At 41.4% G+C, this 16,377-nt stretch overlaps 1 protein-coding gene across 5 annotated transcripts in view; it reads left to right on the plus strand.

Moving 5' to 3' along the window:
- stau2 (staufen double-stranded RNA binding protein 2) overlaps nucleotides 1-16,377 on the plus strand; it is a 62,801-nt gene that overhangs the window by 19,839 nt on the left and 26,585 nt on the right. For all 5 annotated transcript variants that reach the window (XM_027023970.2, XM_027023972.2, XM_027023973.2 and 2 more), the window contains 5 exons: nucleotides 2,992-3,204; nucleotides 3,287-3,424; nucleotides 5,672-5,803; nucleotides 6,579-6,642; nucleotides 11,410-11,705. In XM_027023970.2, coding sequence (XP_026879771.2) covers nucleotides 2,992-3,204; nucleotides 3,287-3,424; nucleotides 5,672-5,803; nucleotides 6,579-6,642; nucleotides 11,410-11,705 — 843 coding nt within the window. The remainder of the gene's footprint in view (nucleotides 1-2,991; nucleotides 3,205-3,286; nucleotides 3,425-5,671; nucleotides 5,804-6,578; nucleotides 6,643-11,409; nucleotides 11,706-16,377) is intronic.

The raw sequence follows: 16,377 nt of genomic DNA on the forward strand, positions 1-16,377 counted from the left end.
AGCGCTTTTCCACGCCTGTCTCCAGACCTCCATTCTGCAGTCGTCAGCTCAGGTTTAGCAAATGTTGTGCTTGCCAGAGCGTTCCTGACATGTGTTCCACGAGGGTCCTGTGTATGCGCATGCAGTGTATTGCATCTAGGGACTAAATCCAACTTTATTTGCACATGATGTAGTGTTTTTGTTCCCCTTAACTTTTTGACCATAATTCAGCCCAAAGAGCCTGGAGTGAATTTTGCTCATGTCTGATCTTTTCAGGAATTTTGCCCCTTGACATTTTGGGAGAATGTGTAGTGTGTTCTTTTTTTTTCCAGTTTGAATAAACATTCAAACCGAGGTTAAGTGTTACAATATGAACAGGATGCGGAAAGTGGAAAAAAATATCGGTCTTGCTTCATAGCAATAGGAAACTGTTTGAATATTACTCTATTTCCCATAACACAATGAGAGTCTTCTTATTTGTCATCATGTGAAGTAAAAGACCATCTAGGACTACACAACATAACTTTTGTCACTTCTCACGGCATATCGAACAGATGTGCTGAGAGATATTGATATATAGCTCTGAGCTTTTGTATGGATGACACATTGCAGAGAGATATAAGAGGGAAAGACCTGGGCTGAGAGCCACCCACCATGTACATAAGTAGCTTTCTCCAGGGCACACACATCAACAAGCCATACAAAAGAGCCATTCTTCAGCCTGTCAGTCTGACATTGTCCCACCCTGGCCTGATATCCTGCCTTTTCACTAAGATGAAGATACCAGAGTTTCTTAGGCCCAGATCCTCCCACTAATACCCTATCCCCCTCACAAGCTTGGGAGGGATGGCGAGATCAACCTCAAGTTACAGTGTTTCCTCCCAACGAACATGATCCGTGTCGTCAGACGCACCAGACAAGAGTACAGACAGTAGAACTGGCCACCATCAGACGCAGGCATCAGAGTCCTCAATGAAACTTCATCACCGTGTTGAAGATTCCATGTCGTCTGTTGCCAGTGACGATGGCTTGTCTGCTGCCTTGGGCTGCTAGTGCCAGTAGCTTTGCTGAGGGGGTGTTCACTCACCGAGACAGTTGTCTGCTGGCTGCAAATCCTACCACCACTGTTTCCACTAGCACCAGCGACTATGAGAACTGTGTCAGAAGGCTAGCTAGCTCACAGTGGCTCCAGACTTGTCTAGGCCTATTGTTAACAGGGTTGGTAAAGTTACCGTAGTCTATTCTTTACATATTTAATCAATTCTAGAGAATCTAAAGAAGAAGGTAAGTTGATGGGAGAGTCTAGAACACTGATGTGTATCTAAGCTCACCCAGATCTGTTGTTCCTCAAGGTCCTGGAACAAACATAGAAACCTTCAAGCTCAGACTAGGCTGTAACTTTCCATTTGAGTTTGGCTCCTGGGAGATGCTACTGACAAGGGGAATAGTGATTAACTGCAGTGATCTGTCTGGTCACATCAGGCAACATGAAATGAAGACTTGCGTAGCCTTAAAGTCCAAGTTATAGTAGGAGTTAAACTGTGTAGAAATGTGTAGAAATACATGGGCTCTTCTTCCTAATTTGAGCATCAGTAAGGCAAACCTAACCCAACATGGATGTGACTTCACCTTTTAACTGCTATAAACATTTCATAGCTGCTGAAAGATTCCTTTATGTAATAAACAAAATAATGCATCCAAAGCATTCCTTTGATCATCTGTCTGCCATGAGACACTGCAGCTTGGGCAGACCAAAACCCCAGCTAAGAACATTCTGCTTGTTGTCTTAGCGTAATGTAAAACACCCTGCTCCTTGTCATAACGTATTGTATTTGAAGAGATAAATGTGCTGCTCTCATTGGTGTGACAGACCTTGCTGGATTTTCATGAATTAAAACCTTATGATTGTTACTTCTTTTCAACCTAGCCATTTTTGTGGGGAGAGATAGAATGAATCCAGCATATTTGAGGACAAAGATCAGTTTAGCATTTTTGTTTTTCAGTGCTTTTCTAAAGCCATGAGCAAAGCTTAGTGATTACATAGAGAAGCTCTGAACTCTTGTGTAACAGTGGAGTGTGATGATCAAATCCGTTCTACATCGGGGCCTTGTAAATATTGGGTCATGACATTCCAACAAATGTGTGTGGAATGCAGAGTGCTCTGGGTTTTGCTTCCAACCGGCTAGATAAAAGCTGCTGAGGAGATCGCATTCTCAGTCGAAGATGACTCTCAGATGAAAGTGAATCTGATGCTCAGATGAAGATAACTCTCAGATGAAAGTGAATCTGATGCTCAGATGAAGATGATTCTCAGATGATGACTCTCATCTGAAGATGCTCAGATGAAGATGACTCATCTACAGTCACTTCACTTTGCTGTGCTCAGTACAAAATTGTGATCTTTAGTCTGGAGATTTCACTGGTGGTGGGACTGGTTATGAACCTCCATTAGGTTTCATTCACACAGTGCCTAGAACCAAACAAGTGGTTCTCTGCTCTCCACACTGTTTCATGTATGTGTGTATGCACGTGTTTGTGTATTTGTGTGTGTGTTTCTGAGTGAACAACAGAATAATCGTGTGTAGGGCGAGAATGTGGGGAGTCTCAGGAGAGGGATAACATTCACTTCAGACTGTGTGCAGAGAGAAGCCAAGCTCAGGTTTTGTGTGGGTGTGTTTGGGTGTGGGTGTGTGGGTGTCTGTGCGTCTGTGCGTGCGTGCATGAGCGTGTGGGTGCGTATGTGCACGCCTGCATGGGGGTCATCTGTAAACCAAGCCTCCCAGCGCTGAGCTCGCCTGCTCTGCAGCCCATCCCAACAGGGACACGGGAAGTGAATATGAATGTACAGGAAGTTAATCGAATTGTTAAAGAAGAGGGATGTATGTCAGAATATACAGTGTCCTTTAGGTTTTCACACCTGATTGGCTCTTAATCTCACTTTGTCCTGTGGTGTGTGCTGTTGAACTGCTTTACTCTGTTCTGCATCCTCATATCTGCAGCCTTTGTTGGCAGGTGCTGAAAGAGAGTGGTCCTCCTCACATGAAGAGCTTCCTGACGCGTGTAACTGTGGGTGAATTCTCTGCTGAGGGCGAGGGCAACAGTAAGAAGTTGTCCAAGAAGAGAGCTGCCTTCTCCATCCTACAGGAACTCAAGAAACTGCCATTCCTTCCAGTGGTGGAAAAACCCAAAATGCATTACAAGAAACGCCCTAAGTCCATATTAAAGGTTTGCCGCCTTGTGAGATCAGTACGTGCTGAAGTGATGCCGTGATTTGATCCACGTACTCATTGTGTGCCCTCGCTGTCAGACAGGGCCTGAGTACGGGCAGGGCATGAACCCCATCAGCAGACTGGCTCAGATCCAGCAGGCCAAGAAGGAAAAGGAGCCAGAGTACATCCTGCTGTCAGAAAGAGGAATGCCTCGCCGCCGAGAGTTCATTATGCAGGTATGACCATAGAAAAGAAAAAGAGAGCGAGAGAGATGACAGAGGGAGAGGGAGAGACTCCTGAACATGTAGTGATAACCTCCCACTGGGTCATCTGTCTTAATCAGTGTGTCTGTCGCCTCCACAGGCTCTGATTACTGCTGACCTTCATCTCCGTCAAAGTCACACACACACTCACCGGAACTTTGTCTAGCCTTCGCCATTACGAGATGATGGCTCTTAATTAAGCTCATTTTCAGAATGACATCCCTAAGGGAAAAATCAAGAATAATTGCTTTGCTCTACAGGTTTTGCAAAGCTGTGTGTGCGCGTGTGTGCGCGCGCGCGCGCGCATGTGTATATGCTTGTGTGTGTACACTGTACTGTATGTGTTTGTCTCTATACTGTGTGTGTGTGTATACTTGTTTCTGTGTGCGTGTGTATTGTACTGTGTGTTTGTATGTGTGTGTTTACTGTACTGTCTATGTACAGGCTGATGCAGCACCTACAAAAGTTGATTTTTGATTTGTTCTGAACCACAAGCTTATTGTTGAAGTGTGCAAGTCCCCGTTGTCCTAGTGAAACGGATCTTTTGGCAGTTGAGCATTCTCCGGCGTCAGCCCGATCCTTTATGAGTCTGGCCCAGGCTAATGCCCATGGGTGTAGCGTGGGTCGTTAAAACTGAAGTACCAGCTGCTCGTAGTGTCCTTTCCACTGATATCATTCGGACCTTATGTCATGCTCCAGGAATGAGGCCTCCTGCATGCTCAGGAGAGCTGTTCTTCACCGTGCATCGCACCCTCTGCTCTTATATGCGAGGATGTGGGAATTTCTGAAAACACTTTGCCCATCAATTAATCTCATTATTTGCCTCAAAATGTACTGCCTTTCAGTCTGTACTGCCTGTCTGTCTGTACTACCTTTCAGTCTGTACTGCTTTTTTTTGACTGTGCTGCTTTTCAGTCTGTATTGCGTTTTACACTGTATTACTGTGCAGCTCAGTCAGTCTGCAGCCGTCCGAAAGCTCGAAGCCTTTTATAAGTTTCTTCCATCTTGAAATAGTCCAGCATTATTTTTTGAAGGTTTATGTTTTTAATGAAATCACTTTTGTGAAAAAAAAACAAGAACCTTACCTAATGCCATTTGGTATAGCAGTCATAAAATAATAAATTTTGAAAGACTGTTTAATAGGTCCAAAATAATTGATGGCTAAGATGTCTGAACATGACTTTATCAGCACAGAACTTACTTTAATGAACAAATATAAATATAAAAATGTATTAAAGCCTGGAGCACATGGCTATCAGAAAGCAAAAACTGCTTACACAACACAGTGAGGAAAAAAAATATGGCATATCAGAGCAATGAAAGCTAGTCCAAGCTTTAATGCATTCCCAAAGAATTACCCTGTTTCAATCTAATAACTTCAGCAATAACATTTGAATTAAGTGGAATAAATCATTCAAAACACCACACACATGCGCACGGGTTCGCGCAAGCACATGCACTGCAGGTTTGCTTTGCGTAAGCCGTCACATCCTGATTGGAAGAATGCTATTTCCCTCTCTGTGGTCTGTTAATCCCCGTCTTTTATGTGAACAGTGTGTTTGTGGGAGAGAGTAATGCACCATGCTCCTCTCAGCACTGCTCTACACACTACTTCTGTCTGCTTCTTTTGTGTCTCCCAGTTGCTTCTAAGATTTCCATACTGTTCCCTCCCAGGCTGTCGGCGTAAATCCGTTTCTGTTTCCGGGTTCCAGTTTTATACTGCTACCTGTTGGACAGTCAGGATTACACATGAGCTGTTATTTGTTTGTTTACGGCCCTACTCAAACATACCACTTAGTGTAGAGATTTTTCGGTGATAACTTCAGCCTTCTTCTTGTGGTTGGTACATTTAATTTAAGAATATTTGACACTGATGCATTTAGTTTGCTTTTCATTTAGTTCACCTTTAATTTACTTTTTTGGATCTTGACTTCAGTGCTTTGATATATTTCATTTATTTTTGATTATTTCACTGGACAATGATTTTTGTTTCTGGATGAAAATGCACACATATTAAATAAATGTAATCCATCTATAGTAATTGAACAATGAGTCAGTCTAACAAGCAAAACTGGGATATTGGCACAAAACATTGTTTAACTGCTGTAGTCATAGTGAAAGTCTGAGTTTATTACATCACGGTCTTCCTTCAGCCATTTCCACTCCTAACCCATAGGCTGCCGTGTGTTTGTGCTGTGCTTGGTATGCTTGTGTGACCAGGTGAAGGTGGCTAACGAGGTGACCACAGGCAGTGGACCCAATAAGAAAGTAGCCAAGCGTGCAGCAGCTGAAGCCATGCTACTGCAGTTGGGCTTCAAGGCCTCCGTCCCCCTGCAGAGCCCACCAGACAAGGTGCAGGACTACAGCACATGCACTCTCCACAGAGCTGGGACTATATACACACACACACATACATACACACACATAAACAAACACACACACACATACATACACACACATAAACAAACACACACACACAAAAAATCTCACACATTCACAAACACACACAAAAATGCACGTGCACACACAAACTCTCCACATAGTTAGGGCCACAAATGTTATGATGGAAATTTTGCGGAATTGGTCTAATATTTTATATTCAGTCAGAAAGTGCAACTCTGACTGCACACACACTCTTCATGTAGGTATGAGGACTGTAGTCTTCCCACACACACATGCAAGCACATGCACACACATGTTCTCCATATAGCGTTGGTTGAATTGTGTATGTTAGCAATTACATGTTTGCATACATGTTGATATTTGCCTGTGGATCTTTTTTTTTTTTTTTTTACATTATACAACTGCCAATATTTGCCTACTTTGTACATCCTGTCTAAATTTCAATCAGATTTAGTATAAAAACCTGCTCGGTGTGTGTGTGTGTTTGTTTTGATGCAATTTAGTTTTTTATACTCCCTCTTTCGACGCAGGTCCATCACAATTTTGTTGCCATGTGGCTCAATCTAGTGCCGATGGTCTCTGTCTGATGGGATCAGTCTAGAGCAATTTGTCTGACATGCATGAAAGTGGTTACCTTGACTGACACTCTCACATTTTCCTTCTATATCTCTCTCCCTCCTTCTCTCTCTCTCTGCTCTTCTTCCTGCATGTCTCCCTACATTAGCCACAAATGGATAACAAAGGCTGGAATGGACAAAGGGCAGCCTTCCCTGAAGCTCCTAGTAACAGTAAGTGTTTTTCGCCGTCACTCTTGAGATGCTATGCTGGTTAATCTATGTTAATCTATGTTAATCTCTGTTCAGTCACATGACGAAGATGTGGAGAGTCTGTAGATTTGCTCTGTTCACACAGGCTTATATGACATATACACACACACACACACATATATACACACACACACACACACACACACACACACATATATATATATATATATATATATATATATATATATATATATATATATATATATACACAGACACACATACACACACACACTTTAAAGCTGTCTGTACAAACTTTACTATTTCAGTACAATTAAAACATTAAAAAAGTATCTACGTTGAAAAATTAGGACATTTACATGTTATTGTTAAAGTGACAACCTTTAAACATAAGTATTTAACATAGGATTACATTTTTTTGTTTTTGTTTTTGTTGTGTGTGTGTCTCAAAAAAAATAAACATACAGTACCAGTCAAAAGTTTGGATACATTTGCTCTTTGTTAATTCTTAGTATTTTGTGCATCTTAGAAAAACAGTGAAGGTATCAAATGAAATAACATAGATGTGATTATGCTGTGATAAATAAGTAGCCTTAGATTCTCTTAGATTTTAGATTCTTCAAAGTCACCTGCCTTTGTCTTGCTGTTGTCTTAACCAACTTCATGAAGCACCACCTATGATTCTCACATGGCGAATACTTGTAGGCTGAGGGACTGCATTTAGTCATTAATGAGTTCACATAACGGATCCCATCAACGCAAACTGAGCTACAATCAGCAGTATAAAAGAAAGCCAGTGTGATCTGGGAGGTCTGGGTTTAACTACAGCCATGTGTACCTCACGCAAATTGCTTTTTGATGCATCTCTGTTCTGCATCAGATGTTTTCCAGTATCTGTCAGGGACATTCTCAGAAACAGCACATGCACTGAACATAGTGTGAGCTGATGAAACTTGTTTGTTTACTTTACAAGTGCCATTCAAATGGAAACATTCATTAGACCATGTCTAATCCTCAGTTACAGAGACAAAGACTAACACACACACACAAACAATCGTGCACAAATGTACAAACATGCACCAAACACAGCACGGAAAGCTGTTAGTTGCAGTTTTAGAACTGTGGACTTGAGTACATGGAATGAGTCTCCTCTCTCCCTTTCTCCTCTCCCATCTGCTCATCTCCTCTACTCTTCTCACCCTTTCTTTTTTTTAGTTTCCTCTCTTCTCCCCTCTTCACTCCCCTCCCTCTGCTTTCCTTTCCTATTACTGGGCCTACACTGGGGAAACATTTTTGGCTGTGGTAAAACCCTGGAAAAAAGCCATTTTTCAGCTCCAGCTTATCTCAGTGCTGTTGTTAGACACTATCTATCTCCAGACCCTCTCTATAAACTTTCCCCACCAGAGAGCTTTTAATGTCAGAATAATGCCCACAAATTTACAGTCTCTGAACATTGCAGCATCTTTGGAGGGCGCTGACACGTTCCAGAGCAGATCCGTGTCAGTGGCCTGAAGTTCTGCGTTCCTTCTCTACTTCTTAAGCGCCAAGATTCTCCCAGGACCTACCATGTGTTCTTAGCACACAGGAAACTTGATGTAGGTTAAAGGCATCAAGAGTGGCAGCCTGTCAGGGCATCTGGGTGCTGGGTTTAGTCTCAACAGCTCACCTCTGTGGTCCTCTGTGGAAAGAGACGGATATTTTGTGTGTCTGAGAATGTGTCAGTATGTTAATGTTTAGGAACCACATGCATTACTTCATCACATTGATTTACAGTTGCAAGAAGTGTGTGTCTTATCTGTTTTAAATCAGAATCTTGGCTGTACACTTGTTCTCCTTGACTGTGCCATTCTCAAACACCTCATTACACTGGGCAGATATACTTATATTGAGCATTTATGTATTTTGTTTTCTTGTTTTTTCACTGATGTAATCCTGGCTAACACCACTGTTTTATTTTCATTTTTAAAATTTATTTATTATGTGTTTCGTTTTGGAGGGGTTGCATGATGTGGTGCATTTTGGTGCATTATGGTTTCATTCCTTAGTTGTTTCTTGTCACTAAACTTTTAGAGCTCTAATCTCGAGGCTGTGCTTGGGTGTCAAAGCTGCCTGATGCTGCATTTTACTAATGCCGTGGTAAATTTGTTAATTTGGTGGACAAAAATAAGTGTGACAGGGTGGGTGGTTTGGCACAACCGGGGGATGTGACATTTAATATTCGCCGATGCTATTGGAGTTTTGAACCTTCTTGCACTACTGCCTCCACAGACCTGCTCCTGGAACAAACACAAGTGCAACATGGCACTTTTCTCACTTCACCAGGCACATACAGTTGTCTACAATTTCTCACAATGGGATTTTGCTCACAAACATCAACCCACTAAAAACAATTATCTACTGTTTTAAATTATTGTAATAATTAAGTGATTGAAACTTTTTTTTAAGGAAAAACAACTCTATTGCAACTATGAAAAAAGAATCAGACAGTTATCATGTCATTAAGCACAGAAAAATATAGAATGTAGTCATGTCAATTATGTAACTATTAATTCCATCCTCTTCACAGTGAACTATTATTCTAATAAAACAATATAACAATAACAATAATCATAGTTGTAGTTGTATTATCATTAATATATCACACTATATATTTTGGCGTAACAACTCTGTCAGTATTCCCTAAGAAGTATGTCTGTTTCCTCACCTGTGAAATGTGTTTTGACGCTGCCGTTTCTGAACACATACTTGCTGCCATTACAACTGCACTGTCTCCTGTTCACACTCTAAAGGGTACGAGAGGAGTTAATCTGATTGGATGTTGCGGCGGCATGCCTAACCACACCTGCTGATTTGTGTATGCAGTCTAACCACACCTGCTGATCGTGTATTCATAATCACTATAATCCATATGTCATAATCTGGCCTCTGTTTGTAATTTGGTGCCTCTGCCACCAGTCATGAAAATAGCAAACAACATTTCTGCCATGCCCACACACATCTGCACTGCGATCGTGTGCCTTATTTCTACGCTTGCACTGTGTCCATAAAAATAGAGCCCTTAAAATGTGATACATGTGAGTCTCACTGAAATGTCCTCTGGAGACTCCTGACGTGTGTGTGTGTGTGTGTGTGTGTGTGTGTGTGTGTGTGTGTGTGTGTGTGTGTGTGTGTGTGTGTGTGTGTGTGTGTGTGTGTGTGTGCGCCATCTTCAGCACAAAAAAGCAGCATAGACAAACTGCAGAATCTAGACAAAGTCCAATGTTCTCAGCCAGTCTGCTTATGTAAAATCTCAGTTAGATCAGGTGTTAGTCCTGTTGAGTTGAGTTGCATTGCATTGTGTTGTTGCGTTGGGTTGTCTTGCATTGCTTTGTGTTGCGTTGTGTTGTGTCCCAGCAGCCTCTCTGGTGGTGTTCAAAATGTGTGCAGTGCAGCAAGCACAAACAGGAATTACCACTGATGAACAGCTGCAGAAGTCACATCCTCACTCCTCCTGTGCAGCTTTAAACAGATCCAGTACTGGAGTGAAAGTGCAAATATTCTTGATTAAAACATTACTCAAGTAAAAGTCGTCCTTCATTTATATTTCTATATAAGCCACCTTGGTTTTTTTGAAAGGTGCTATATTACTTCTTATTCTTATATTTCTACAGTTAAAATCACATTAAAAATAGATAAGCAAAATTTCCTCAAACTGGTTACATTTTCAATTATGTATTACTGATGATGAAGACCAATGGTCCAATTCACCACACAGCATTTTTCAAGCACCACCACAACGAGCCTTACACTAACCCTCCACCAACCCTATAGCTGTATGCCTTAGCCTAAACCCCCTCAAACCCTACAGCTACATGCCTTACCCTAACCCACCTCTAACTCTAACTGCCTTCTGACTTCTGTATGGGTGGAACAGGACAAACTGTTCAGTCAATTCATAGGTGCACAGTGCTATTATACGTTTGTTTAAAATGCATCATATTTTTTAGATTTTTAAAAAACAATTCCAGGAGTGACGAGACATGCTGCTGAAAGTAGTGGAGTCAAATGCAGGATAATTAGAAGTTGTACGGTGTAAAAATAGGCTCCCAAAATGCAAGTGCATTTTAATATAAATAAATAATTCATATAAAAGCTGTATTTTGTTACGGTTGTTGTTCCTGACAGCCTAGAAACAACATAAATTAAAAATATTATTAAATGTGTACATAGACTGGAGTTTGCCTAGGGTCCTGCATGATGCGTTTTAGTGTAATGTGAGGACTTGGTCAACAGGGCTATATCCTCCCTCACGGAGCTTGCATACTTTCTCATTTGGGATTCCATGGAATTAGAAACAAATGGGATTTCACATTTTGACATCACATTCTTTTCTGTGGGGTGTATTGTGTCAGCACAGTATTGTGTCAGCATCCTGAATTGTATGTTGATGCAATGACCTTATCATTGGCTCTGTAGCAATTTTTTCAACAACTTAATATGTATAAATGTAGTAAACAGGATGCTGATGTTTCAGCAAATTCTGGCTGTCTGTCTGACTGTCTGCAAGATCATTTAAAACTTTTAATTGACATTTTTCCTTGCTAACCCAAACATAGTCTTCTCTTTCTCACTCGTGCACATGCACACATGTGCATGCGTGCGCACACACACACACACATACATATATACATATACACACACAGAACTACATCTCTTGCTACTGATTGACATGAGATTGTGTGCTAACACCGGTGTGCAGTAAAAATTCTTCTGTTTCTCTTTGTCCCTCAGCACAGAAGGGAATTCTCCATCTCTCTCCAGACATGTACCAGGAGATGGAGGCCAGCAGGAATAAGGGAGGCCCGGGAGCCTCTGTCAGCTACCTAAGCCCTAAAGACCTCAGCCAAGTCGGAGGCCCCTACTACAGCACTGCAGTGGGCAGCACAGCTACTATCGCCCGGGAGCTCCTGCTAGGGGGGAGCTCGCCCACGGCTGAGACCCTGAAGGGCAAAGTGCCCATTCTGGCCTGCGGCTCAGTACACCCTACCCAGCAGCTAGAGTACCTGGCCCGCATTCAGGGCTTTCAGGTAAGGGCTTTCTCTCTCTCTCTCTCTCTCTCTCTCTGTCTTGTGTGTGTGTCACTCCCTCTCTGTCTGTCTCTCTCTCTCTCTCTCTCTCTCTCTCTCTTGCCCTCTCTCTCTCTCTGTCTGTTTGTCTCTCTATTTTTTGCTACCCTCAAATCCAAGCACTGCCAGGTAGGCTGTTTCTCAGGTTTCATTGTGTTTGTGTTCATTAATTTATTTTTATTTTATTTTTTATTGTACATAGTGCATTATTAGTTCCAACCACAAAATCTGATTGGTTGAGAAGCATTCTAATTATATTTATTTGCACAGGGTTTTCATACCAAACACATACAGACGCATTAATTTGTTATTTGTGTTTCAAACTAACTTTACTTGGTAGTGCTATATAAACCATATGCTTTTTGTACTATGTTAGGCAGGCAACTGTTCCTGTTGCATTGCAACAAATTATTTGTTATGGAACTTCTTTTTGGCAGAAGGAATTGCCAATATTGAAACATATAACACTTTGTTTTGGGCTCTTATTTTGTAGAACTGTTGTATAATAGTAATAGAACACTGAAAGCCATGTGTTGGTGAATAACATCATTCCTTTCAGCTCATGTCTGTGACCAAATTGTATCCATGATGTTCTTCACACGCTCACTCTCTCGTGTTCTGGTGCTTAACAGTTTTTACTGAAGGCTGATTAGGAACCACAAAGGAAGAATTTAATTGTGAAGTGCCACTGCCTGTTTCTTGTACATATGACAAAGACTTGATCTATATCTCCAACCACATTAATTAAAGAAAAACCATGTTTGTGTCTGAAAACAGCCTATGTGTGCCTCACTCTTGGCAAGGCCTACTTATTTAACACCAGATGTCTTCTTTTATTTATAAATGATTGGGAAAACCATTTTCTCTTAAGCTACTAAAGTAAACTTTTAATAAAGCATTTTGTTTTTGCTCTGGGCCTTCCTGTGGCCTGAGCGTTGTGTAGCAGCCAGCCGTAAATACCAGCAGAGCCAGTGGAATCCACTGGAAGAAGGGTGTGCTTTGGTGGCTGTAAACGAGAACCTCATTCAGCTCTCAAGGTTATTCTTCCTGAACGGTTCTTGCTGTAGAGTTTTCAAATAGGAGTCACTGTTGCAAGTACTTACACCCCTGCGGGCTTCAGACCTTAGCTAAAGTTCTGACAATAATTCAACCAGAAATATTCATTTGTAATCAATCATAATCATCCAGTCACCAGGGGCAACTATACTGTAGTCTACATAATTTAAGTTTCTTTTATAACACCCTTGCTAATACAATGAACCACTTCTGTGAAATTTTCTTGCACTCACAGCAAAATTTTTTTTACACTTGAGAGACCAGTGTAATGTTCACAACATTATCAGTGCTACATCTAGCCTCTGTTAGCTGTGTGTCTAGCACGTGCCTAGTATTGTACACTTTGTGACACAGCTCAGCCATCTGCACAGCCATTCTGTATCCCTGCATCCACAGTTAGCCAAGATAGGGAACAGGGTTATACACCGGTTCTCTGGTCTGCAAAAGGTTTGTAGAGAAAAAGTAAATGAATGACTGTGAGTGAAAGTAAGAATAAAACAAACAAATAAAAGGGGAGTGTGTGTTACAGGAGAGGAGGTAAAAAAAAAGTCAAAAAGGAAAAATTAAACTACACATTAAACAGATTTTATTAAGGCTACTTTAAAAAAAAAAAATTCCTTTTTGGGATTTTTCTCCAATCCCCTGCCCTCCAGTCATCTCCCATCACACAACAGCTGCCAACCAGAGAGGTGTTCATTTGTCTCCTCCAAGGACTCATCAGGGGGTGAAGAAACACACACGGAGGATAGCGCCATCCACCCCCTTGTTTTTTGTTTCTACACTATTTTTGTTGGTTATTTCTGATGTTTGTTTGTTTTTTTTTTTCTTGACTGACAAGTCTTGACTAATGACAAGTATTTCTGGATGTATACAAGTTGGAATAATCATTCTGCCTGGTTAGCCTAGAGACATGCCACAAACCTTAACCACTTCTCTCAAAAGGTTAATCTCTGCAGAATGTAATGCGCAATGACATGGAATCAAAGAAAGTGGTATTTGTCATTTTCTTGCAACTTAACACTGCTTACCATGCAAACTTTTGTGCAACTTTCACTGCTTAACAGCAGTGTCCTAACCACTAAGATGCAATTAGATTTGCTTTTTAAGTACTTCACATTACCTCCATAATCCCACATATTACTCAGATAGTCTCCATAATTTTGCCCCCACTATTGCGCTTGACAACATTTCTATCAAATGCACCCAAAGATCAGGCAACAGGAACCCTGCAACAGGAGCCATACCGACCCCTGTCTGGGCCCCTGGTTTGGGGGTGTGTGGGAGGGGTGGGTTTGGGCGGAGGGGGCAGTAGAGGGAGAGACCAGGGCTGCTGAGGGGGAAGTGGGTAGTGAAGGCAATCTCTGTGGGAACGCCGTGTTGGTGGAGTACATCAGGTGCACATCATAAAGGGCCTTTTGTGGTGAGTGTGTGTGCTGTGGAATAGAGCTGGGGGCAGTGGAGAGCATCAGGTAGAGTTCATAAAGCCCACCCCCTACCCCCCAATAATTCATACCGGTTTTCAGTCACAGTCTTCATTTCTGTGCATTGCAGCTGTGTATGCAGTGATGATGGTAATAAACTCTTCCCTCAGTTCGGAAAGTTCCTGATAACTAATCATCTGAGGATTTCTTCCCATTCTCTTTCACTCTGCCTCTTTCTCTCTGTAGCCATAGGTTTCAGGGTGTACTGTTTGTGTCTTCCTTTCTGTCTTCATGTGTTTGACACTTTCTGTGGGTGGATGAGAAGGAGGCTGATGGGAACAGTGTCATTTTTCATCTTGACAGAGCAGCTCTCTGATCCTGCCTGTTACCGTTCAGCATCTATATGCCAACTGCCCGACGTGTCTAAAATTAATCACCCTGATTCACAGATGACTGAGGCAGTCACGCATGCCTCCTTTTCATCACAGCTATTATATGCAACCTTATTCATGACAGCCTATACAGAAATTTGGAGTTATATTGGCATTAATATCCACATGTGATCACTAGTCATTAAACTGAAATTGTTTTTATTCATTTATTTATTCTGTCCTTTCTGCACTGCCCACCTGTTTCCATAGTTACTGTACCACAAGGCCATCTATAATGGCGAAGCACTGACTGATCACTACATGCAGTATAATCATTGGGACGCCTTGTTTAAATAACAGCGGTGCAGTGATAGTTTCATCAAAAGTGCTCAGTGCTTAAATTAAGATGAAAGATTTCTTTTATTAGGTAATTAGTATGAGTCTCAATATGACTCACGGCACTCTGCTTTAAGCTATTAATGAACTTCAATTGGTAATATGCCTAAAATAAATTTAGGTCAAATGTAAGAATAGCTGTTTAATCAGCAAAATGAGGTGTCTGTATAATGGCTATAACAGGTGCAGTATCCACTGCAGTGGTGAAGGCCATATTTGGTTAGAAAACCTGATGGCCTCTAACTAGCCTGAAGAAATAAGATCCTGTGTATTAGTTTAGAATTATCAACTACACCCAGACGTTCTAGTTCATTTGTGATTATTAACATATTTGCATATGTAGTTCCAGTGAAATTTTGAAAGACTGGCACCTGAAATGTGAATCTTGAGCAAACTCACCAAACAATGAATGAATTTGGTGCATTATAATTCCCACACACCACTAAAAAAAATGTAGGTCATGTGAGATCTTTAATTAGATAAACAGGATCACAGTGCAGACGTTTTGGTCACTAATGACCTTCCTCAGTGTGTGACACTAGAAATGGGTATGTTTTCAGTGTTTACGGTGTTGAGAGAATTTTGAATTGAACCTCTGTGTGTCTCTCGGGTCAACACATCAGACATTTCAGTATGAAATTTCCACTCTGTACCTTTACGAGTAATAACTGAGGTTCTAGGAAGAAGTGGACTGAATGCAACTAAGACTGAATATGACTGCATGATTAACTAGGAAAAGGTATCCAGCTGTGTTTGAATTACTTCTTCATTGCAATGTCAGAAATCTCACTTTAACGAAAGTAGAGCCTATTGGTCGATGTATGTTTATACCATCTGGACCAGAACATATTTCTCATGTGGCAGTTTGTTCTCTTGCCTTCTTTCTATCCTCTGCTTCCTCCTCTTGCCCGTGTGAAAACCACTTCAAACAGCCTTGGCAGTGTCTAGCGCTCAGCTTAGCTTCTCTGTGGGCTCATGCACTATGTCAACATCAAACACATCATCTGTTCAACCTTCAAAGAGTGGAGGTGTTTGTTTCCATCTCATCTCCCCCTTTCTCCCTTCCTGGACCTGCTGTTTTTGCTGGAGTTTACATTAGCAAACACACACTGGTCATGAGTTAGATTTTTTTTTTTTTTTTGCTGCTTTTTGAAGGCATCTAGCTGTCAAGGAAACGAGTGCAGTTGTTGGGGCAGTCCTGGCATTGTGTTGGCCCTCTGACGTATGAGCAGAAACCTGAGTGATATTACATCACAGTCAAGTCCATTAGGAGAACATTAAATCAGGCACCTTCACAAACAGCTTCAGAAAATGGACACAGAGTGTTTTTTGGACACTGATGATACACTACCAAACCATTGCTGGCGATTACAGGGAATAGTTTTGGTT

Source organism: Electrophorus electricus, chromosome 5 (assembly GCF_013358815.1).
Source record: "Electrophorus electricus isolate fEleEle1 chromosome 5, fEleEle1.pri, whole genome shotgun sequence".
In the NCBI taxonomy this organism is placed as follows: Eukaryota; Metazoa; Chordata; class Actinopteri; order Gymnotiformes; family Gymnotidae; genus Electrophorus; species Electrophorus electricus.